The sequence below is a fragment of the Branchiostoma belcheri genome, unplaced genomic scaffold, assembly GCF_001625305.1.
Source record: "Branchiostoma belcheri isolate BF01 breed outbred unplaced genomic scaffold, Haploidv18h27 scaffold2, whole genome shotgun sequence".
In the NCBI taxonomy this organism is placed as follows: domain Eukaryota; kingdom Metazoa; phylum Chordata; class Leptocardii; order Amphioxiformes; family Branchiostomatidae; genus Branchiostoma; species Branchiostoma belcheri.
Window position 1 is genome coordinate 729,269 of NW_017803490.1, and position 24,384 is coordinate 753,652.

The 24,384-nt window shown below is 39.2% G+C and overlaps 2 protein-coding genes across 2 annotated transcripts in view; one reads left to right on the forward strand and one right to left on the reverse strand.

Moving 5' to 3' along the window:
• LOC109468333 overlaps positions 1-2,973 on the reverse strand; it is an 8,114-nt gene extending 5,141 nt beyond the window's left edge. The window contains exons 1-3 of the mRNA XM_019766581.1: positions 2,867-2,973; positions 1,832-2,014; positions 138-680 (exon numbers count right to left, since the gene is read on the reverse strand). Coding sequence (XP_019622140.1) covers positions 138-680; positions 1,832-2,014; positions 2,867-2,967 — 827 coding nt within the window. The 5' untranslated portion in view covers positions 2,968-2,973. The remainder of the gene's footprint in view (positions 1-137; positions 681-1,831; positions 2,015-2,866) is intronic.
• A 10,979-nt stretch (positions 2,974-13,952) lies between these two features.
• On the forward strand, positions 13,953-21,894 carry LOC109468334 (multiple epidermal growth factor-like domains protein 10). The gene is made up of 10 exons (XM_019766583.1): positions 13,953-14,155; positions 15,654-15,754; positions 16,236-16,319; positions 17,093-17,229; positions 17,928-18,034; positions 19,085-19,190; positions 19,713-19,849; positions 20,343-20,482; positions 20,979-21,081; positions 21,684-21,894. The coding sequence occupies exons 1-10, from the start codon at positions 13,953-13,955 to the stop codon at positions 21,892-21,894; spliced, it is 1,329 nt and encodes a 442-aa protein (XP_019622142.1).
• Positions 21,895-24,384: the final 2,490 nt, after the last annotated feature.

The following is a 24,384-nucleotide window of genomic DNA, read 5'->3' on the forward strand; positions in this document are numbered from 1 at the left end:
GGATCCGTAACTGATCCAGTAGTAGAGTTTGAATTTTCTTACGAGTGACTTACCCATGATGCACTGAGAACTGTCATGGCGCCGTGACCACCACTAGGCATTATGGGAAGTGTGAAAATCATCAATAGAATACCTACTCTGTAGTTATGTTCCTGACTTCTGTTATGGAGTACAGTAGGGGCAGGTAGACCTTCCTTTTCTTCTTGGTGGCAGTTCTAGATCTGTTCCTAAAAAGCTCCAGTAGTTCCGAGTACCTCCTGTACTGGTACGCGGTTCGACTCAACTTTTTCGGATAGATAATCATGGAGTTGTTGATCCTTTCGAATCGTTCCCAGGCTCTTCTGCTTCCCAACTCCATTCTCTTGACCATGATCCTCAGACGATACACGTTCATAACGGTCAGGTTGGACTTCATCCCGGCATCCCTTGCGTGCTTGATGAGGGGAACGAGATTGAAGCGGATGACGTAGTCGTGGGAGTCGATCTCGTTCCCACAGGAGCTGTTCAGAAGGATGCCGCTGCTGCCGACGACTGCGCATGTGCGGTGGTGCTTCACGGGCGTTGTGCCGAAGCAGTGCTTGTCGGGTAATCGCGACAGGTTGCAGCGTTCAAAATTTGCCTCAAATTCGGAGAAAAGAACCATGTTCTGGCGTGGACTCAGCAGGTTCCGTATCTTGTCCCTTTGAGAAGATATAAAACGACAGATATGACAATATATTTTCCTTCTACTTCTATTTCCTTTCTTAATTTATCACTTAACCATGTATAGAAGACTGAAGGTAAATCTTGCGCTCTACCGGTATAACTCAGGCAAACACCCCTGTCCTTGGTGCTGAACACCATCCACACACAGGTAAACATGCCTGTCTTTGGTGCTGAACACCATCCACACACAGGTTAACATGCGTGTCCTTGGTGCTGAACACTATCCACACACAGGCAAACACCCCTGTCCTTGGTGCTGAACACCATCCACACACAGTTGAACATGCCTGTCCTTGGTGCTGAACACCATCCACACTCAGGCAAACTACAGCACTTATTTTCAAGTATGATATTCTAAATTCAAAACTGGTTTGTGGGATGTGTAGTCATTATAGCTACCAACACATCTCGCCAATGTATACTGTTCTTAAGAACGGTTATTATGTTTACCTTCGCAGAAGGAAAACATATTGTTTTTGCTCTGTTTCTTCTTCTTCCTCTTCTTCTCCAAACAAATAAGGTCAATGTCCTGAACCAGACGTCTGTCACCATGGTAACTAGTGTTGGGTTACACCATGTTGCAATTTTATAGCAGAAGGGATTTAGACTCCTGTCTGACCATATCTATGAATGTGTTTGAGTAAGAATTAACATAGCAGACCATATGCGAAGGTAAACATTATGCATTTGCTTTGCAAATGTTACCTTTCTAGTTACCTTGTTCCGTTACTTCTGTATTATTTGACTTTCCATGCCTCTTTGTTTTGATTATTTATATTTCTTTCCATTGATATGCAAACTGCACTTTTAGTTATTTACTTTTAAGTTGACATACCTTTTGACTATCTATCATTATGATTCGATATCTGAACGATTATAAATACTTCTAGGTTACCTTATTTCATTTGATTGTTGATGAGTTAGTTACGATTTCGTCTTGTTCACGATAAGTTTATCTATTTTTAGTTGACCTTTGTTAGTTCATCTTAAATCTTTTGTTATAATTATAATGTCATGTAGTTTTGTTGGGGTTATCCCCCCAGGAATCTTTGAAAACCGCCAATAGGCGACATGTATTTCCTGGTTAAAAAAACAAACAAACAAACAAACAAACAAACAAACAAACCTTATCATTTTTGCAACGGAATTGTTCTCCCCTGTTATTCTGAGGCCCCTCGGTTCGATCGGCAGTCTGTTGAGCATGTTGAGGTACTGGACATCGGGAGTGGACGGGCGGGTAGTCTCGGTGACATTGTTCAGGCCAAGCAAACGTCCTGAAATGTTCACTTCATCTCGACTGACAGGTGCCCTTCAAAAGGAACAATGTGTCGCCATGAAATGTCATCATATTGCGCAAAAAAAGACCACAGCAAGTAAATTTTATGGATGACATCCTCCGCAGAGTCCAAATCTAATACGAGCGGGCCGAAAAAAACAAGGTTCTTACATTTTCAAATGTTGACTCAATCATTGTACAAATGGTTTTGATTCAGTAGGAACATCACATATACACAGCCAGCATCACATATCACGGCATCAAAGTAAGAAACAAAACATTAACTCATTCAGAGCGCCTTTTCTTGTCTCCTCTCTTCATAGTTATCTGCCATCCACCTTCCGGCATGACAACAGACATCTTTGCCCATTTTCGGCATGTTGACCACTGTCAGAAGGCAACAAAATGTTTTGTTTTTCCCCCCAAATCAGGCGAAAATTAATGCGCGCGCTGATGTCATCCATAAAATTACGTGCTGTGGCCTTACTCAAGCAACTGGATATGATTTTGGAAACGGTCAGACGTTTCAGGTAGCATCCACTACCTTTCTTCAACACTGCCCACTTACTTGCATATACGCATATTATCAAGCAATAGTTCGTGCTTATAAACCTGTCTTTCTGGACAAGACTCCAGTGTAACTGACGAAAGGTAGTGGATGCTACCTGAAACGTCTGACCGTTTCCAAAATCATATCCAGTTGCTTGAGTAACTGTTTTTTGGCGTATCTTATGTCTAACCTTCACCGACATATTATCATATTACATGTACTACACGCAAAGCTTTCTAAAGGTCTTTAACTGTCTTTTACGCACTACCATATCCATCTTATATGCATTTAAGATAGTACAATTGCACATTTCAAGATAATGTAAATGAACGCACGTCTCTTTTAGATAGAGGAAGATCCAAGTTATGTTGATGGTGCAGGTAAGTAGCAGTAACCCAAGAAGGCGTCTCACAGTGCATAGTCGGCGGCGCCACATGACGGCCTGTGTCGGAACTGCAGCATATACAACTTATGAAATACATGTACTAGTACACTACTCCATAGGTAGAGTTATGTCAGTTATCAACAAGAAGTGTAAGACTTAGACTAAAGATCATAGGTATAAACACTAGCGGCTCTGAAACAGTCATTTCTAATCTTGTTAAACCTTTTTAAACCTAATTGTATGTAATTTGTGTATTTGTATATTTTCTTTCTTTTTATATGGGCCATTGGCCTGAATCAAAGAATAAATAAATAAATCTTGCTACTAGAAACATATTTACAAATATTTGTAGTATAGTATAAAATCGAAGACCTATACACAACATGATTTTAATGTAGAGCCCACCATATCAAAGCTCAATTGATATTGCTCAACAAATGATTTATACGAGGTATACGGTGCCTACAAATAATAATAAACTATATCCCTTGCAATTAATCCTCTAAAAATATTATAACAGGATACCAGTAATTCAGTTGAATGTCATCACGTCCCATGTATACCACTTACTCCGAATCGTAGGCGCCGAGTAATCTGACAGTTTCTCTCTGACCCCAGTCGGCGTCATCAACTTGTTGGACGGGTCTTTTGTGTCATCATTAAAAGTGTGTATATCAGATACGCCCAGACGTTTGGGCATCTGTTAGGTGTGACGTACATGTATATGTGCGCACATACAATCTCCAAGCAGATATAGGGCGTAGCTCAGTGTTTTCGTAACGTCTTTGAAGTTTTATACGCTTTTCAGTGGTCTAGGAGGAAGACGAAAAAAACGCAAAAGTTTAATGAAAAGCCTTAGGAACATTCGAGTAAAACACTGATCCAAACCCTACATCTGCTTTGTTAGCCTCCACCAGGCCTTCCTAGGGGGGTACGGATCCTAGAATTCGGTAAAACAATTGGCCAGGAGAGTCAGTCCGCGAGAGGGTTAATTCCCCCCTCTGTGCAGACAAATGAACTCTACGCTGGGAAAACTCCGATCCCCTATAGTCAATTACTTCGATTTCATGCTACAGATAAATTCAATTTCACCCTAGAAGGTAACAACCCTTACCGTGTACAAATAGGTAAATATATCAAATGTATGGACCTTAGAACAAGTAGTATAAGACTCATCTATATATTGTCTTGTACGTAGGTTAATTTCGTTGTACCCATGTATTTGCCTGTATGTCTACATGTAGTTTTAGACCTTTACGAAAGTCGCTGTACTTTTGTTGTGTCAGTAAAGTTCCCACTTTTCTCCCTATTAAATTATATTGGCTAAATTTTACTATCTTTTTTGAACCTGCGTTGTTAGTCTGGTTGAGACTACATTCACCTACACTTGAACCCTTACACCTGTACCTACAGGAAACTGCACACGTCCGGTACTATTGTTTTTCTTCCAGGAAAAAAGCGTTATATTGATCCGTGCGTAGGTTCCGCCATTTAACTCATGACTTTGACAAACGCATGTGTACATTGCCGCGGGACCATCATGAACTGTTGACGAACTTTATAGGGACTGTCCAGAAAGTACACTGTGGGAAGGATTGCTTGAAAATTCAGCCTGGTTACCAGACCTACTGTATTACAGCTCCCGAGTCCTACATCCTCTCCGCAAAGAATGCCTATTGAAAATGTACTTTTGGTCTTATTGGGAGGTTGGGGCTTTTTTTCTCATGCAAAATGCTGCTCTTATTATTGCCACCCCCATTTTTTCGGTTCCTTTTCTGTCACTGAATTTCTCGTGCCAGCATTTCCTCCTTTCCACTTCCGCTAAAATCCTTTCGGTCAATGTGTCAACGACAGGTCAATGCCCGGCGTTTGGTCTCAATCTTGAAGTTGAATATCAGAACTAGAAGTCGTGACTACTAGTAGTTTAATTTGTTGATATAAATTGTCGTTTGGATGGCCCGTTACATGTACTAGTACTCAAGCTAGCCTCTACCAGGCTTTGGGAGCGGCAAACTGTTCTCCCCAAGCAGACCAACTCCCAGTGGCATGCTATCTCTCTATGTGGCCGATTTCTACTCTTTCCAGCCGCCTCCCGAAGCCTGGTGGAGGCTACTCAAGCTACAGTGAAGACGTAATACTCTTATCTAAAATCTGTGAACAGTGATGTCTTAATACTCTTATCACTGAATGAACTGTAAAGCCAGTGAAGTCTTAATACTGTTATCTAAAATCTATGAACACTGGGGCAAATTCAGTGTGCGATAACAATAACTTTTTGCTTCAAAGTTATGAGTTTGGTACAAAAATGACCTTCGTAGCGTCTCTTTCAATCAATTTGATTTTCAAGTACGCAAGGCAAACGGAATTCCCCTGGTAATACTATATGCATATACACGGTTTGACAACTTTCCTATTAGAATGCAGTGATCTAGCTTTTTTTTTTGCTCAGGTATCTTAAGCGAAAGCCTATTTTTTTCTTATATATTCCAACATGTAATCACAAGACGTGGTGACGGCACACTCAAGTTTTTTCAACTTACATTAAATATTCATGCCAACACAGGGGACAATACAACCTCATTTCCACCTGAGTTAAGCTGGGGAAAGTCGTGTAAAGTGCCTTTCCCAGGGGCACAAGATTGGTGCCGTGGCATGTCAGGATTCGAACCCGGGACCTCTTGGTTCCGAGTCGAGCACTCTGCCGCTACGCCACACGACCCCATTAAAAGCCAAATTATTGAGCGTCGACGCGTCATAATTTGTTCGACCGATAGATCGATGCTATTTTTGTGGTTCCACAGTAATTTTTCCATGACGCGCAGCCGTGTACAATGTTGTTCCACCCTTAAAAATACAATACAAACACGTCTTTTGTCATTCAGGTATACCTGTGCAACGTCACTGTCACGTGACCACCCTTGCCAGGGCAACACCTGAGGGACGGTCCACTATACAGCCGGGGGTGGTTCACATCGCCAAGACCAACCACAACAAACTAAGAAAAAAAATCTCAATCTTTTTTATACTAGTAAGGCCATGTTGATTTGATTATATGGATGACATCCTCTGGGAACCCCAAAACTGATGCGAGCGTGCGAATAAAAAAAAGTTTGGCCAAAAAAAAAAGTTGCTTTCATTATTGAAAGTTGACACAGAGTTTGGTATGGCGAATAATCTAAATTCATTTCTTTACATTTTCGTCTTTTTTGTTTGATTCTTATGACATTCTACGACATTGGTATCATTTTCCAACGTTTTTTCCAACTTACGGTATATATTTGCTCATTTTGTAACTGTTTTGTACGATTTACAGCAAGGAGGTTAATCTCTTTTTAACCTCCTTGTTTACAGTATGGTTGAAAACTTTTTGTTTTGGAAACGGCCGAAAATTAATGCGCGTGTGGATGTCATCCATATAATCAAATCAACATGGCCAGGCCAGTAAGTGATAAAATATGTCTTGTCAATGAACCATGATTGGCAAAAATACTTTACACCAATTATACCCTAAAGCTGTACATAATGGACGGTCCCTCTTAAACCCCGGGGGAAGATACCGAGCGTGACGTCACTGAATGGAAACCCTACCCTGGGCGCTCATCTGTCTCACGCAGTACCAGGCAGCACCAGGAAACACCCGGCAGACACTAACATCGCCCCGGTTTAGTTGTCTGTAAAAAAACTCCGGGCATTTCTGATGTTATACTAGACAAGGAATAGCCAAGACATTCAGGTAAGACCTTATTAAGAAGTTTAGGGGGTGTATAAGAAAGTTCTGGGCCTGTTTTGGAATGAAGAGTGAGGGGGGGGGGTGTTGACGTAATCGACACTAGTTGTCGACATCGGTTTCACCGGTTCAGTTCCCTGTTCTTTAAGACTTTATGATCATGTACTACGTTTCTAGGGAGATTAGGTTGTCTATTTTGGTCTGTTCTAGTGACGCCAATCGAACTGAAGCTTTTATAATGTTTCTAAATTTATGTTTCTTTGGCATTTGTCCATGCAAGGAGTTCAATTCCTTGGTCCATATAATTTTGATATTTTAACATTACTACTTGTATGTTCTTGCGTAAGTTGATTTTCTAGGGAGAATGTTGTCTGTTTTTGTCTGTTCTACGCCAATATTATTGAAGTTTTACGTTTCTAAATATGCTTCTTTGGCATTTGTCCATGTTGGTCCATATTATATTTACATACTAACATTACTAGTAGTATGTTGTTGCGTAAGTTGATATATTTCTCGTGTAACTTTCACTCAGTTTCTAAATATGCTTCTTTGGCATTCGTCCATGCAACGAGGTTCAATTCCTAATGGTCCATATTATATTTATTACCAACATTACTACTAGTATGTTCTTGCGTAAGTTGGTATGTTCCTCGTCTGTTCTAGTGACGCCAATTGAACTGAAGCTTAGTATGTTTCTAAATTTATGTTTCTTTGGCATTTGTCTATGCAAGGAGTTCAATTCCTTGGTCCATATTATATTTACTTTACTAACATTACTAAGAGTATTTATATGTTCTTGCGTAAGTTGGTATGTTCCTCGTCTGTTCTAGTGACGCCAATCGAACTGAAGCTTAATATGTTTCTAATTTACGTTTCTTTGGCATTTGTGCATGCAAGTAGGTCCAATTCCTTGGTCCATATTATATTTACTTACTAACATTACTACTAGTGTGTTGTTGCGTAAGTTGAAATATTCCTCGTGTAACTTTCACTGTTTCTAAATATGCTTCTTTGGCATTTGTCCATGCAACGAGGTTCAATTCCTTGGTCCATATTATATAAATTTTATTTACTAACATTACTACTAGACTAAGTATGTTCTTGCATATTAGTTGATATATTCCTAACTAATGATAGTTAGTAATTTTAACTTTCAGGCAATTTTATTTGCGTAGAATGTTGTACGAGAAAACGAAAGGTCTTTACTGTGAAATGGGGATATTTACATAATTTGAGAGTTTTTTTTTTCAGTCTACAACATATGAACTAAAATCCGGATAGGAAGAGACTCTATGTCCTATGGGTCGAATTTGTTTTCAGGTGTGATGACCTGTAAACAGATATGAAGAAAGATCTGGAATACTAAACTAAGGCCACACCAATTTACTTTCTTGGTTAACGGATTTTTCTACAAAAATAATGGAGCGGGCGGGCGAAAAAAAGAAAAAATAAAAACAGGCCTAGGCATCCTATTATGGCCCAAAATGGTACGATAGGAGCCATGAAGTCAACACACCAGGCTGGTTCAAAATTTAAACAATGAATTTTGAACTGTTAATGATACTACTGCATTGAAAGATGGAATGACTGTAACAAGTAGTAAGAAAAGGACTGTTTTCAACTGTTCAGGGCAAAATATGAGCATTTTGCAGTTGATTCTGAATGTTTATTTTTATTTGCAAATCAGAAAAAAATGAAGTGGCGAATCCGTTAACCAAGAAATTAAATTGGTGTGGCCTAAGTTTATATTTAGAATAATTAGCTTGAGGCTCAGCATACCTTTTCCATGAGGCATAGCATGCTATTTTAATTCACTGTTAATTACTGTAGGTAATTAACCTCCTGTCTTTCGTTTCTTGAATGGTGTCGTGAATTCGCCACTTTAGCGTTAATTCTGTACGTAGCAATATCAATAATTTTGTTATCCCGAATTCTTAACTAAACGTTTTTGACAAATTGTTTCTATCCTGAAGTTGAATGCCAGGTAGATTGCCCTTCTGAATTTAGCACTGCAACTTAGACCCTCTTAAGACCTAATATGCCTTATACAGTTCCTTATACTGGTGGATGTCCCAACTACTAAGTACCTAATACCAGCCCAGAAGAGAACAAGAAATAGCCACGCATTCAAGTACCAGAGTTATCAACCGAGGATTGAGGTGTTCAAGAATTCATTCTTTCTTAGAACTATCGCAGACTGGAACTCGCTGTCACCAAGTATAGTAGGGGCATTGTCAATAGATAGCTTTAAACAATGTCTAGAGCTAGAAGTTCAAGGGTTAGGTGTAACAAGTCGATCGGTGTAATATAGCCAGCTGCCGCCGCGCCGCGTGCCTGCGAAGCTGGTGTGTTACGCCGAAAGGCGGTTATACCGGCTATACAGATACAGATACAGATACAGTTCCAGTCAGTCGAACATTAGGGGTTATATAATTCTCAAGTCAAGGGATTTTACGACTTGTTTTTCAAATGGCAGTAAAGTTTAATGTATTTAAATTGCCTTTTGTATGATAGGTATTACTAAATCAATATAATAAAGTACAGTTAGTACGCATACCATGTACAAGTATACACTCAGTCTGAGAATTGTAGTACAGGCAAAAATGCCCAAGAAGACCACTTAAGTGACCGATATGATATTGATTTCAGTTCCATTTGGACAGGTGGTCACTATACCCTAGGGACCACCAAAAGTGGTCATATTGGCCAGGTAGTCTTTATGTAAAAGTCGCCTGGTCACTTACTGTACCTAGCTTCAATATAATGATTAAACAACAAATTTGGGTCAAAACAAAGTTGACACTGGACTAGAGCTGTGTACCTAAACAAATTTTAGGTACAGGTACAGGTACACAGGTTTAGGTACAGGTCCGGACCTGAACCTGTACCTGAACAATTCGACCAATTTATATGGTCTTCTGAACTCCTTCAATAACAAAAAAACATAAATAAACTTGATAGTTAAGGTTTATTCTTTGTTTATGGCGAATGCTCAGATAAAATATAGGCAAAACTAAGTGTTTTGTTTTCATGAACACGCTGTCCTTACACAGGGACCCATTGTTAACCACCTTTATACACATTTGAGGTCACAAATAGGCATAAAATTGGTGTGAAATTGTTTAGGTACAGTACCGGTACTGAGGGAGTAGGTATTTTGGACCTGTACCTAATCAATTTTTCCGGTACAGTATCGGTACTGCGTACCGGTACACAGCTCTACACTGGACACTACTAGTTTCTCGAACACTTTGTTTTGACCCAAATTTGTTGTTTAATCAATGTGTAAACAAACAAATGAATCGTTATGTGCAAAGTGTAAATGAGTGGTTGTAGGTAAACTGTAGATGTTGACTTATACAAGGCCCATTCAAACAGGAATGTTGACATGATACAAATAGTATGCTACTTAGTAGCCTGGCCAATTCTCGATTCACATGTAGGTAGGGTAAAAATTATCTTTAAGTTACTATTCTTAATGTAACAATTTTGCTATAGCAGGGCTTGGTGGTCCAATGGCCACTGACCACTAAAATTTAGGCTGGGACAACTAAAAGACACTTTGGGACATTTTTGAGCCAATAGAAAAATAATCAACATCAGAATGTCAGCCTTTCTTTTGTTTATCAGGCACACATCGACTGGAAAAGTTCCCTTGAAATCCCCGCCTACTCTGCAATTATAGTGCGCCTGGGAGTTCATAAGCAAAATAAAGTTGACCTCAAGTTGAAGTCTTAAATAATACATTAAAAAAACCAGGTTGGGACAGTTCATCCTCACTTTGGGACAATAGAAATTTATTTTTGGGACAGTGCTGGGACTATAGGAAGAAAAATTAATTTCGAGGCCTGTATAGGTAGTGTGCAGGGTACTGGGGCTTCAGAATAAAAGGAATATTTTGATGACCACTTCCTCATAGTTTAAGCACTTAAAGCACTCCCTGTAGGAAGCTCTAGTTCACAATTATACTGTTCGTGTAGTTCTAACCATATAATGATATCGTCTATGGTTTATTTGAGTATCATGAAAAGTATTATATTTCCAACACAGCTGTTCTGTATGTTGTTTGTCGTGTGTCTCAATGACAAAAATGAAGGTTTGTCTATTGTTTCCTGTTCAGGATGAGTTACGGTCATTGACCACAGAGATAATGGTATTGTCTATTGTGCAAGGTACTACCTGGCACAGACATCTCTGTTAGTGTTAGGGACAAACCACAAATTACCAGGGGGATGGAGCAGGATTGTTAGCGACAATTTTTTTTGCTAGTAAATTTAACAGAATTTTTCCCTTCCTGGAATTCAAAATGCCTTTTTGTCTGTTTTTTTTTCATGTTTATTTTAGTTGCACTTTCTATAATTTTCTGAGGTCTCCCCTGACTTTTGGGTCTACTCATTTGACTAATGTGCTTTGTCATTCTTAGTTATGCAGTAATGATACTATCATTATGGATGAACCATTATAATCAGTATGTTATTAAAGGAGGCAAAAACATGTATAACGAAGGCTAGGTTTTGTTAGTTCAAGAATAGCACAAAATCTTTTCATATAAATTCTCAATTGGTTTTTGACATATTCAATATTTATCCTGGTAACTGCCTTTGTTCCATTTTTATCTGTCTTGAGACAAAAACAACCCATTAAATTTCACAGATAATACCCTTTATGTTAAAGGTTACCCTTCATATACTAGTATACATGAAGTTACATATATGCAAACTTAATTTACAGAAAGCTTTTCACCATTACATAAGAGGAATTAGGACAAGAGATAATCACATTTAAGCAAACTGTTGTGGCATTGAATAGCATTAGCAGACAAAAGATTCAGAGGTCATAGGTTCTTGATTCTTCACTCCTTGCTGGATATTGTGTCCTTGATGAGGCTTAACTCTTTGAGAATAACAGCTTTCCACAAGAGTCACTACACCCAGGGTTTTAAATCACTAAGTATCTGATACCAGCCCAAAAAAGAACAAGAAATAGTCATGCCTTCAAAAGAGTTATCAACCAAGAATTGAGGTGTTCAAAAACTCGTATTTCCCCAGAACTATCGTAGACTGGAACTCGTTGCCACCAAGCACAGTTGGGGCATCATCACTAGAAAGCTTTAAACAACTCCTGCAATTAAATGTGCAAAGATTGAGGGTAACAAGTCGTTCAGTGTGATATAGCTAGCTGCCGCCGCGCCGCGTGCCTGCGAAGCTGGTGTGTTATGCCAAAGGGCGGTTATACCGGCTATATTTATTCAGATACAGATACAGAAAATCGCAGAGATACTACTAGTAGTACCTGACTTTGGTTGCATTTTTGGTAAAAGGTGGCGGAAGGAGAGGAATTTTTAAGCCTTCATTAGACACAGTGGATGAACAATGCACTGCCCCTTTGGCCTCAAAAAGGCTACTATTAGGGGATACCTTTACCTTTTTTTTTTACGGTTTACCTTGAAATGACATTTTGACCCTGGACAGGTACAAGGATGCAGCTACAATGAAAAGAGCTGAGCCTGCAATTGTAAGGTCATACCTAATTGAGTCTAAGAACAATAATTGTGTACCGAAGGTTAGAATTAAAACTTACTACATAACGTTACATGTATGATGGTATAATCATACTGTATTACAAAGCTGAATGCCTGTCTTTACAAAAACTATGCTTATATTTGAATGCCTGGGTGAATTTTAATTTGCAAATTGACAGCCTGGCTTAGTAATACTCAATGTACATTTTTGTTTGTTTGTATAACTGGCCATGGTAAACCGCCCTAAGGCATAACACACCTGTTCTGTACAATACAAGCTACATACACGTCAAGACCAGACTGATTCAGGTTTCATCCCATTTACAAAGGGAGGGACATTTCTACATTCATCAACAAATACAACATTGGCCCTTAAAAATGTTGAGGTGAGGCTTTACTTTAACTTTAAGTCTAACTCTTCGGCTTTACAACTCTTACAACTCTTCGGCCCATGAGGAATTTGTTGTTACATGCCTTTTTCAAGGGCACAACATACATTTGGGGACTGTTTTGGGATTCGAACCCAGGACTATATATTTCATTAAGTCAGCAACCCAAACTGCAAAGCCACTATTAAAGATTTTGGTATAAATTTAAAGTTGATTTTAATGGTAACGTACTTGGCCATGCTAAGAGCCATCTTGTAAGATAATATATGTACAGTCTAAATTATCTTGCTTCCTTTGTCTGTCATTCTTCATGATACACTTTTGTAAAGATCTAAATGAATTGAAAGATTTGTAATGTTAGAATTTTCCCCCAACTAAGTTAAAGCTCTAAATTAAGGTAACATTTGCAAAACAAATGGCATTATGTTACCTTCTTCGCATATGGTCTGTTCTGTTAATTCTTACTGACAAACACATTCATATATGTGGTGACAGGAGTCTAAATCCCTCCTGCTATGAAATTGCAACATGATGTAACCCAACACTAGTTACCATGGTCAGAGAGGGTCTGGTTCAGGTCATTGACCTTATGTGTTTGGAACGGAAGAGGAAACAGAGCAAAAACAGTATGTTTTTCCTTCGGTTAACATAAATATCCGAGTCAGTGAGTTTGAAAAATAATTGTGCTTGGAGCAGACAGGTACTAGTACTCAGGTGTCAGCTTGAAGACAATAGCTGTTAAATTATTCATAGGATGGGCAGTTTTGGGTCTGGAGGTGCCTTTCACATGTATCTGAATTATTAATAAGCATTTCATAACACATCAATTATATATATCTGTCAGTGAAGGAATTTAGAATGATGTGACAATACAATAGTACCGTTATTATAAAAACAGCCCACACAGGTTCTATAATTTATTTGGGCTCATCTCATTTTTATTGTAAAATTAGATAACTTATGATAAGTGGATGTTTCATCAATAGATTATCGATAAAAGAATAATTCTCGTACAATTTGCTTCTAAGGTATTATCCATTGTTTTGTTGAGAGAAGCTGTACATGTTGAGCAAGAAAAAATTGTGTTTTTATGTTTACCGAAGAAAAACATATTGTTTTTGTGCTGTTTCCTCTTTTTCTTCTTCTTCTCCAAGCCAATAAGGTCAATGACCTGTACCAGACGTCTGTCACCATGGTAACTAGTGCTGGGGTACATCATGTTGCAATTTTATAGCAGGAAGGATTTAGACTGAATGTCACTACATGCCCTAAATGTAAAATGTGTTTGAATTAGAATTAACAGAGCAGACCATAAGCGAAGGTAAACATTATGCATTTTGCTTTGAAAATTTTACCTTTCTAATTCTAGTTATATTTTTAATCTCAACTTGACAGAGCCATGAGGTGGAAGGAGTCTCTATGCATCGCGATGTTGCTGCTTGTTGCCATGGTAACTGTTTCCATGGCAAACGTGCACGGGAAGTTACTGGCGGTCGGCAGAGTACGAAGGGAGGCGAACGGTACCATGACAACCATGGCACCTACAACCGACCCCTCACTCCTGGACCCTAACGGACCCCATGTTTGTACCAGAAGGATCACGTGAGTAGAGGAAATTTATCATAGAACTAGGAAGGCCAACATTTGCTCGGGAGCAAATGCAGCAAATGGCTTCACCACATCCCCCATACCAAAAATCGATCCATCCCCCTCTGGCCCAAAAATGAAGAAATTGAATCCATTTAACGAAATGGCAGGAGAAGAAGGAGAAGGAGAAGAAACATGAGAGAAAGTAATATGTCCTCACTCCTTTGTGGTGAAGCCATAATAAATCCTAATTACTCAAACAACAAGGGCTAGCTTAAGTCTGTCTTTGATATAATCATGAGTTTCGGTATTTTTTTTCTAAATCTAATACTAAAGCAGTCTTTTATATATCTACCTATTCTTGCATTGTGGGAATTCTATGTTCCTATTGTGATGAATTTGCTGTTAGAATTATTTAATCCTAGTATGAATATTTCCTGATCAGATGAGTTACTCCACTGCAAATTCATGAACAGGAAATTTGTTTAAAAAAATAAAACTAACTTCACAGATTAAATTGTTACAGTTTTAACTGCAAAGTAACTAACTTTTCCTCTTTCCTCTTTGCCAAACAACACTACTGCAGAAATAAATGAATATAAACTGTCAGTATCATTACAACAAGATAACAAAAAATTGCGATCTTGCTGCAGGGAATCAAGGACTGTAGTTGAAACCTACCGCCAGCCGTACACCACTTTGACAACACGATGCCTGTTGCAGATCCTCTGTTTCCAACAGCCAAAGTAAGTCCTGTACATCTCATTAATGATTTCCTTCAATTACTGATAGGATTGAATTGTAGAGTATTATCTAGAAGTTAGTATTAGGTATAGAGCATTATCATTGTTATTTTATCAATGGTTGGCTTTCAAGTTAAAAGATTCCATGCATTTTTTTGGAGTTTAAGACAAAATCTGTTTAGGATTTCCCCACGCCTTCATATACCGGTAGTCATGAAAAAATTGTAATATTGTTAATTATGGTCATTCTCACTAGCACGTCGGCAGAACGTACTGCACCTGCGCGAAACCCGTAATGTATTGTACATAGCACTTCGGCAGAATGTCTCATATTCGTGCATATAAGGTAAACATCCTGTCTGTAGTTTCCAAAGGTTATGTCGGAAAAGATATCCTCTGCAACAGGCAAAATTCTAATGAAACGTTGACCAAAAATCCATCAAAAACCGTGAAAATACAGGGTTCTGCGCAGGCGCAGTACGTTCTGCCGACGTGCTATTCTCACTGGTATTACAGTCATGGTAAAAGGTGTATTTTCTACCTGACTGCTCACAGCCCTGAATTGTAGAATCTGATGTACTATAGTATTATATGCATGTAAGATACTGAATGATTTCAGTTCTTCCATTTCCTAGCAAAGTGATGTATGTGAGCAAAAATATGTTATGTTCAGCACCAAGGACAGCCCTCAAGTTCGGGGTGTGTGAGAAAATAGCATAACCTGTCATGAAAATTACAATATTGTAATCTTGCTGCTTTGCTTTTCACAGAACGGCGTATCGACAGGCTTACAGAAGCGTGGTGAAGAGTACGATTGTGAACAAACGCGCCTGCTGTCCTGGGTACTTCCAAGATGGGGACAGTTGTGAACGTAAGTAACACAGTCTCAATTCTTAGTGTTCTTAAATTGTAAGTTACCCTTCAAAGAACACATTTCACAGTGTCTTCTGATCTTGAAATGGAATAGCGGTGTTAAATAGGGAATATGTAACATTTTACTTAGAGGATCACCCGATTTACACCCAGATACAAACTGCACATAACATTTTGACGATCACCCAAACTTGCGTTATTGATACAAAACGGTTTGTATTAGATTAACTCCTACATAACCTACAAAACCTACTTATTGATCCATTTCCTCCCATTTGCTGTTCTCTGTTGTTTCTTGTCATGTATTTTGTTATTGTTTTCTTGTATGTTTGGTGGTGAGCCTAAAATTAGCTACAGCTAGTAAGACTACCTCACCACCATGATTTGTATTGTCTATGTTGAATTGTAAATAAAAAAAGGGAATACAAAACCGTGGATCCTCAATAGTTTATTTATATCAACTCATGTTATGTATGCAGCCTCCTGTTACATGTGCGTCCACGGCACCTGTACTGCACCTGATGTCTGCACCTGTGACGATGGATACGTGGGACAGCAATGCCGTAAGTCACTCTGTTTCATGCCTATATCTCCACTGTCCCTATAGCTAAAAGCTATCTTAGCGGGGAGAAGGTTTAATAGATTGACAGACATAATGACAGAAAGTCAAAAGTCAAGTTCCTCTTCCAATGTAAGTTTTATGCTACCAAAACCCAAAACAAACTGTAAAAAGGGAACATTTTTGTATCCTGCAATGCAATGATTTAAGGCCATCCAATGCGAATTCAAATCGAATCTACGTCAATTTACAATCACGTACAGGGGCCCAACAATTTGGAACAACCTAAGTAGAACTTTACAAATTAGTCCCTCCGTCACCATTTTCAAAAATCATACTAAAGTAGCTTTCATAAATAAGACCACACATTCCTAATTTTTGTTTATATTTCCTTGTTTACTACTTTTCATTTCTACTTTTCACTATTGTAGATAGTATTGTATCGTATTGTATTTAATTGTTTTGTTTCATTTACCCGTTACCTAAGTTATTTCTTATTTATCCGATTTATTTGAATTATTAATCACGTTATGAAGGGAGGCCTGCTCATAAGCATTTTATGCTTCTGGCCTCCCTGCACTGTTACATTTCATTTATATTTTCTTGTATTTGTATTGTTATATTTTGTTTTAAAGTGCGAAATAAACTGAACTGAACTGAATCCTGAATGACAAATTGAGAGGTTAAAAGGTCAGACACAGGAAATTGGGTAGACTTTAAAATTAAAAATACATGAGCTTATTAAGAAGTCTAAAATCTCTGATTTCTTGTTTTTAGGTTGTGATGGTCAGCACTATGGGTCTAACTGTGAGCTGAGTTGTGAATGTCAGAACGGAGGGACATGTGGGGGAGATGACAGCCATTGTTTCTGTCCACCTGGCTACACAGGGACTCGCTGTGAGAACACATGTCCTGTAAGTACTGTTTAAAACCTTCCTTCTGAATAGTCTCAAGTAGAATGTAATTGTAAGTCTTACAAAACCTTGCAAAATCTTGTTGGAAGTGACTTGTTTGCCACCCTACAGCCACTCTCACATAGGCGTAATGTTGCAAGCCTGGTGTTGTTTTCACAGCAAATGCTCTGCAGAACTTAACTCGCTATTGTCCTTGCTAGTGCCCCCACTTCGAACATTCTCAGCAAGGACACGTCTTGCCACTAATCACTGAAGCAAATCACCCTTTCTTCCTCCATTCACCACCTCTTAGGAGGAAGTTCCACGCTGAAAGCTTCTTTCCTAGAACAACATCACTATCTGTGTGGAATAAGCTACCACGTGATTGTTTCCCATATGGGTATAACCTTAAACTTTTCAAGTCTAAGGTCAACAAACATCTGTCCTCTCTGGCTGTACAGTAACCCAAAACATTTTGAGTGGCTCTCATGAGCCTTGTTTTATGATGAACCATGAAGTAAATTAAAAAAGTCTGTTGTTGACAAGATTTTTCTTCACCTCTGTACGTTTTTGGTGTGTTTGCCTGGTACACAGAAATGCTGCCAATTTTGTACTGCAGCCCAGTCAGATAGCATTTGTGTTTACCCCACATGTGGGTAAACTGTTGCTTGACATACATGATACAGTGCACTGACAGTGTTTTTATCTGTTTGTTTCAGGAGGGTTCCTACGGCATGTCCTGTGATAACCAGTGTACATGTGTGAACGGCGATTGTTACCACATCACAGGAGAGTGCCGATGTAACAATGGCTACACAGGGCCCAGGTTAGTGCAATAAGCTAAGGCCACACCAATTTAATTTCTTGGTTAACGGATTTTTCTAGAAAAATAATGGAGCGGGGGGGCCAAATGAAAATAAAAATAAAAACAGGCCTAGGCATCCTATTATGGCCCAAAATGGTACGATAGGAGCCATGAAGTCAACACACCAGGCTGGTTCAAAATTTAAACAATGAATTTTGAACTTTTAATGATACCACTGCATTGAAAGATGGAATTACTGTATCAACTGTTCAGGGCAAAATATGAGCATTTTGCAGTTGATTCTGAATTTTTATTTTTATTCAAATCAGAAAAAAATGAAGCGGGCGAATCCGTTAACCAAGAAATTAAATTGGTGTGGCCTAACTCACAGTTTCAACTGTGTGCACAGTTGAAGACCCCAGCATGTCGGCAAAACGTACTGTGCCTGTGCAAAACCCTGATTTTTCAACATTGTCGTTGGATGTTTGATTGTATATGAAGGAAGGATGGCACAGGCTACTCACGTTGATGAGACCTCAACAAGAACAAGTAGTACAAATCACCAAAAATATCTGTATCTGTATAGCCGGTATAACCACCTTTCAGCATAACACACCAGCTTCTGTATCTGTATAGCCGGTATAGCCACCTTTCAGCATAACACACCAGCTTCTGTATCTGTATAGCCTGTATAACCACCTTTCAGCAAAACACACCAGCTTCTGTATCTGTATAGCCGGTATAACCGCCTTTCAGCATAACACACCAGCTTCTGTATCTGTATAGCCTGTATAACCACCTTTCAGCATAACACACCAGCTTCTGTATCTGTATAGCCGGTATAACCGCCTTTCAGCATAACACACCAGCTTCTGTATCTGTATAGCTGGTATAACCACCTTTCAGCATAACACACCAGCTTCTGTATCTGTATAGCCGGTATAACCGCCTTTCAGCACCAGCTAAAATATCTTAGGTAGGTAGGTAGGTAAAATATCTTATACATAATGATGCTAAACAAATATAGAAGGTATATGACAGCAAGAATGATATCTGAGTTTCTGTTCTCAGGTGTGATCAGGAATGCGAGGACCCCAATGGCTGTCTTGGGTGTCCGTGCCTGAATGGAGGGACTTGTGACAGTAACGGAGCATGTACATGTGCTCCAGGCTTCAAGGTAGGTTCATTCCATGCTCTTGATTTGTCCTTGGTGCTGAACACTCCACATACAGGTGAACATGCCTGTCCTTGGTGCTGAACACCATCCACACACAGGTGAACATACCTGTCCTTGGTGCTGAACACCATCCACACACAGGTGAACATGCCTGTCATTGATACTGAACACCATCCACACACAGGTGAACATGCCTGTCCTTAGTGCTGAACACCATCCACACACAAGTGAACATGCCTGTCCTTGGTGCTGAACACCATCCAAACACACACATGATTTGTTGATGTCTGTCACTATGGTGACTGGTGTTGGGTTACATAATGTTGCAATTTCATGGTCTGCTCTATTCCTGTCACCATATACTCGTAGTACATGTACATGTACCATGTGTGAATGTGTTTGAGTAAAAATTAACAGGGCAGACCATGACTGAAGGTAAACATTATGCATTTGCTTTGCAAATGTTACTTCTCTAGTTTTGTTACCAATTTCTTACCTGAAGTTGACTTGTTTGTACTTCAGGGTGATGTGTGTGGTGAAGCCTGTGACCCGGGTACCTACGGAGCCCACTGTGCGTCGGCCTGTCTGTGTCATCATGGCGGCTCCTGCGATCCTGCAACGGGAGAGTGCAGCTGCCTGGCCGGCTACATTGGAGACAAGTAAGCAAAATAAGCTTTTTTTAAAATTTCTTTCTTTTTATTAATTTCAAAATAGAAATGGAAAATCATGGGACAACAAAATTTGTGACAAACATGCATAACAGCAAAACCGATAGGGACCTTGTGCCATGAAATCAGGATCAGTTTTGGCTAAAGGGCACCAAAATAAAGCCAAATAAAGACTAGAAAGGTAACATTTGCAAAGAAATGCATAATGTTTACCTTGTTTTTCACATATGGTCTGCTCTGTTAATTCTTACTGAAACACATTCAGATATATGGTCAGACAGGAGTCTAAATCCCTCCTGCTATAAAGTTGCAACATGATGTAAGCTAACACTAGTTACCATGGTGACAGATGTCTGGTTCAGGTCATTGACTTAATTGATTTCGAGAAGAAGAAGAGGAAACAGAGCAAATGCTTTCCTTCTGTGAAGGTAAACATAACAAAAGGTAAAAGCAGTTTATGTTATCCTTGTTTGTGTCTTTCCAGTTGTGAAGAGGAGTGTGCAGTAGGCAGCTATGGTGCAGACTGTGCTCAGACATGTAACTGTCAGAATGAAGGGACCTGCACCAGTGGAGGACAGTGTCTCTGTACCCTGGGCTGGCATGGCAGCAAGTGTCAGGGAAACAGTAAGTCATCTATGTCTCGTCATATGTACTATCATGAAAGTTCATCTGTGTTCAACTAGTTTCAACTTTACAGTTAAAACTTTTGATCCAACACAAAGAATAGTTTTCACTTCAGAGAAGCCATGTGACAAGTTTCTCTGGGTCAGTTTACTGAGGAAGACCAGGGTAACTGGTCAAAAGCTCTAGAATCACTAGCGTTGGATCAAAAGATTTTACTTTAAACAAATACTAATCATTTTCAAAACTATCCAGCTGCTTGAGTAACTGACAGACTGTTATGATCTCGGTACCTTATTACCTTTTTACCCTTCCGTCTATAACAGTCTGTAAAGGTACTTGGACTCAGGTGCGAGTGCAGTGAAAAATGATGCGTACGTCCAATTTACATGTATATGTACAAAGTAGTAATTGAAGCCCTGTTTCTATAGAAGGTGGCTTTTGTGTATCATCAAATAAGAACTAGTGATATTGATATGAATTTTGTTTGTGTTTTCAGTTTGTCCCTACAACCCTCCTGAGTATGATTCTGAACACTACACGGATGAGTTCCACTGGCCCTACTGTATCCCATGTCACTGTAACAAGGACAACACTGAAAGGTGGGTTACAGTCATATCCTACATGTACAAGTACTCACTCATTCAATACTTCTTCTTATCACTCATGATCTGTATAGCATTTGTTGCAGAATGCTTTGATATAAGCTACATGTATCAGGGCTTGAAATACTGGATGAGTGCACCCAAATTTGGAGCTGTGCACCCAATTTCTTTCTGTTGGTGCACTGGTGCACCCAAATATTTTCATTATGAGGCTTACATATGTAAAGATGTTAAATGTATAGTTACTGTAGTATGAAGCATATTCTTAACATCCAAAATGCAGAAAAATGATTATTGTAGTACTTTTCTTTAGAAATGAAACATGATTAGTTTTTGCTGACATTCTACTTATTTTCTATTTTATTTTATATGGTGCACTCAAACAATTTTTTATGCACCCAAGTTTTTAGGTTTGGTGCACCAGTGCACCTTTTCTCAAAAATTATTTTCAAGTCCTTACATGCCACCAATCTTGTGCCCTTGGGAAAGACACTTAAGTCAACTTTCCCCACTAAACTCAAGTGAAAATAAGTATTGTCTGCCCTGTCTAACTGTGAGAGAACTGTTCTTACTGACGTTATACTGTTGTGTTCCCCCAGGTGTCACCCGTGGGGAGGGCACTGTGAGTGCCGTGCTGGGTGGGGAGGGGTGAACTGTGACACCATGTGTGCGGAGGGGTTCTGGGGGAAGGGGTGCACGGACGTGTGTGACTGTGCCGGCAGCCACTGTGACCCACTGGACGGACACTGCCTCTGTCCTGCAGGATACACCGGGAGCAAGTATGTGGTGTACAGTATAGATCTTGTTTAAAGTTAAAACTTTTGGTCCAACACAAAAAGTTCTCTCAAATAGAGCTTTCGACCAGTCACTCTGGTCTTCCTCAGTAGACTGACCCAGTGAGGCTTGTCACGTGGCTTCCTTGAAGTGTGACGTCAACACTGGGTCAAAGGTATCTGGTACACAATGTCGGCCCCCGTCACGGTTCAGTGTAGGGTGATGGGCCCTGATGTAAATGGCTTCCTTCACCCCTCTCAAGAAATAGTCTTGTTCAGTGTCTAAAATCCTTACAGTGTCAAGTGAAGCAAAATGTCCGGGTGACTCTATGTGGATGAGCTCTAGGTGAGAGAATTTTTTGTGTTGGACCAAAAGTTTTAACTTTAAACAATCATGTAACTACCAACACAGATGACCTTTCATGATAGTATAGATCTTGATAGCTTCCCATCTACAAGCGAGCAAACTACGATAAAAAAACTCAAATTTCTGGATTAAAATGCATGGAAAAGTCTCATTTAGATCATGTTAATTTTTGGTGGAAAACACATGACACAATATGTAGATTTTTGCATAATCATGTGTGGTTATGTGAACTTTAGTGCATGTGATTTATACGGCTTTTGCACAAGTTTTAGCCGCATGTTACACTGCTTTTACACAGCTTTAAATTTTATTCTATTTTTATTTCGTCAAATTTGGGTGACCCATGCAGTAATGGCACTGCTTTTTAATGCAGCCCTGTATTATAGACACACAAGTAAACAAAATCATGAAAAGAATGCAGTAATTTAATTTACATAACTTTTGAATGAGAAGTAATTTAGTTAAGACCACATGTAATATGCGTGGGAAGAAAAATTAATTGTATATCACACTGAATGAATGGGTCATGTGCTACATGTTCAAAAGAATATTTATTGTTAAAGGCATCCAGTGTAGTTTTAGGGCTTGAAAACCCGATTTTTCAAAGCCTATATTCTAGTCACTTATCTACATACTGAGTTGAAACCACACTATCCCAATGTATATTGACCCTCATGGAGCAAAAATACCCTAAATTCTGATGAAAATCATTACTGGAAGGGTCCTTGGCTAATTTTTAGGGTACCACCCAGAAAATAAAGGACTCATCTTGGGGCTTGTTTCTGCAGTTTTAAAATGCCTTAAATATGAAATGCTGACTTAAATGTGGTAATGTGAAGCAGTATGTGTCAAAGATTTCCTTATTCAGAATATTTTCAGTTTTGCTGCCCTGAAATCGCATTGGATGCCTTATGTATAATGTGCATAATGTAAATTTTACCCCGTCACCCCCCCCCCCCGCAGGTGTAATGAGACATGCCCAGAAGGTCGTTACGGGTCAGGGTGTGCGGAGAGTTGTTCCTGTGAGAACGGTGGAACATGTTCACCCATAGACGGCACATGTTCCTGTCTACCAGGTAAGACACTGTTTAGACCTATACTGATTGTCAGCATGGCTATACAGAGCATGTCAGCAGAATGTACTGCACCTGCGCGAAGCCCATTATGTATTATGCAAAGCACCTGTCTCATATAAGGTGATCGTCCTATTTTTTTTATTTTTTATTTATTAAAACAACAAAGTACAAGACATGGTACAAGACACAGAGGTGGAAACTCTAGCCGAAGCTAATATTAATCACACCCCTGACATAGAATACAAATTACAGGTATGACAATGACAAAACAACAAATGAGCGTTCGTATATACAAGACTAACGGCAATATAAATCATTAGGCAACTGTAAATCGTTGGGTATTAAGTATAAAGGTTTGAGTAAGAATCAGAATTTTTTTGTTAACTTCAAGACGTAAAAGGGGCGAACCCCTCAGTAAAAGATTAATACTGGCTTGGTCAGACAAGTTGCGCAAGTCAAAAGTAGAGCCTACTAGGCTCTGTAGGTTGCTGAGAAGGGTCACTCTATGCAGGTTGTACACAGGGCAGTGCAAAAGGAAATGTACAATGTCTTCGCATTTAGACCCACAGGTACAGGCAGTCCTATTTGCACCATATGAGGTTAAACATCCCATCTGTAGTTTCCAAATGTTGTGTTGGAAAAAATATTGTCTGCAACAGGAAAAATTCTGATGCAACGTTGTCCAAACATTCAACGAAAACTGAAAAAATCAGAGTTTCGCAGAGGCGCAGTATGTTTTGCTGACTAGCTGCCATACAGCAAGTATAGCAGTACTGTTGGTTAGTTGGCTGTTTGGTTAGTTGCTTGGTTAGCTGCTTGGTTATTGAGTTAAGCCAGTAGATTGCAAGAAAGCTTTAAGCCATGGATGGTACCTGCTTGCTTGCACAGCATGGTAAGTGCTTTTAAAAGGCCATGGTTGGTTGTTAAGGTTTGCATGTGGTCTCTAGGAAATTTTGCTGGTCTGTCAGTTGGCTTTTACCCTTTTGCTGAAAAGTTATCTTAGTAGGGTGAAGGTTAATCAAATGGGAAAAGGACTGATGTACATGTATGTTTACTTAATACTAAATTAATTAAAAATTCCTGT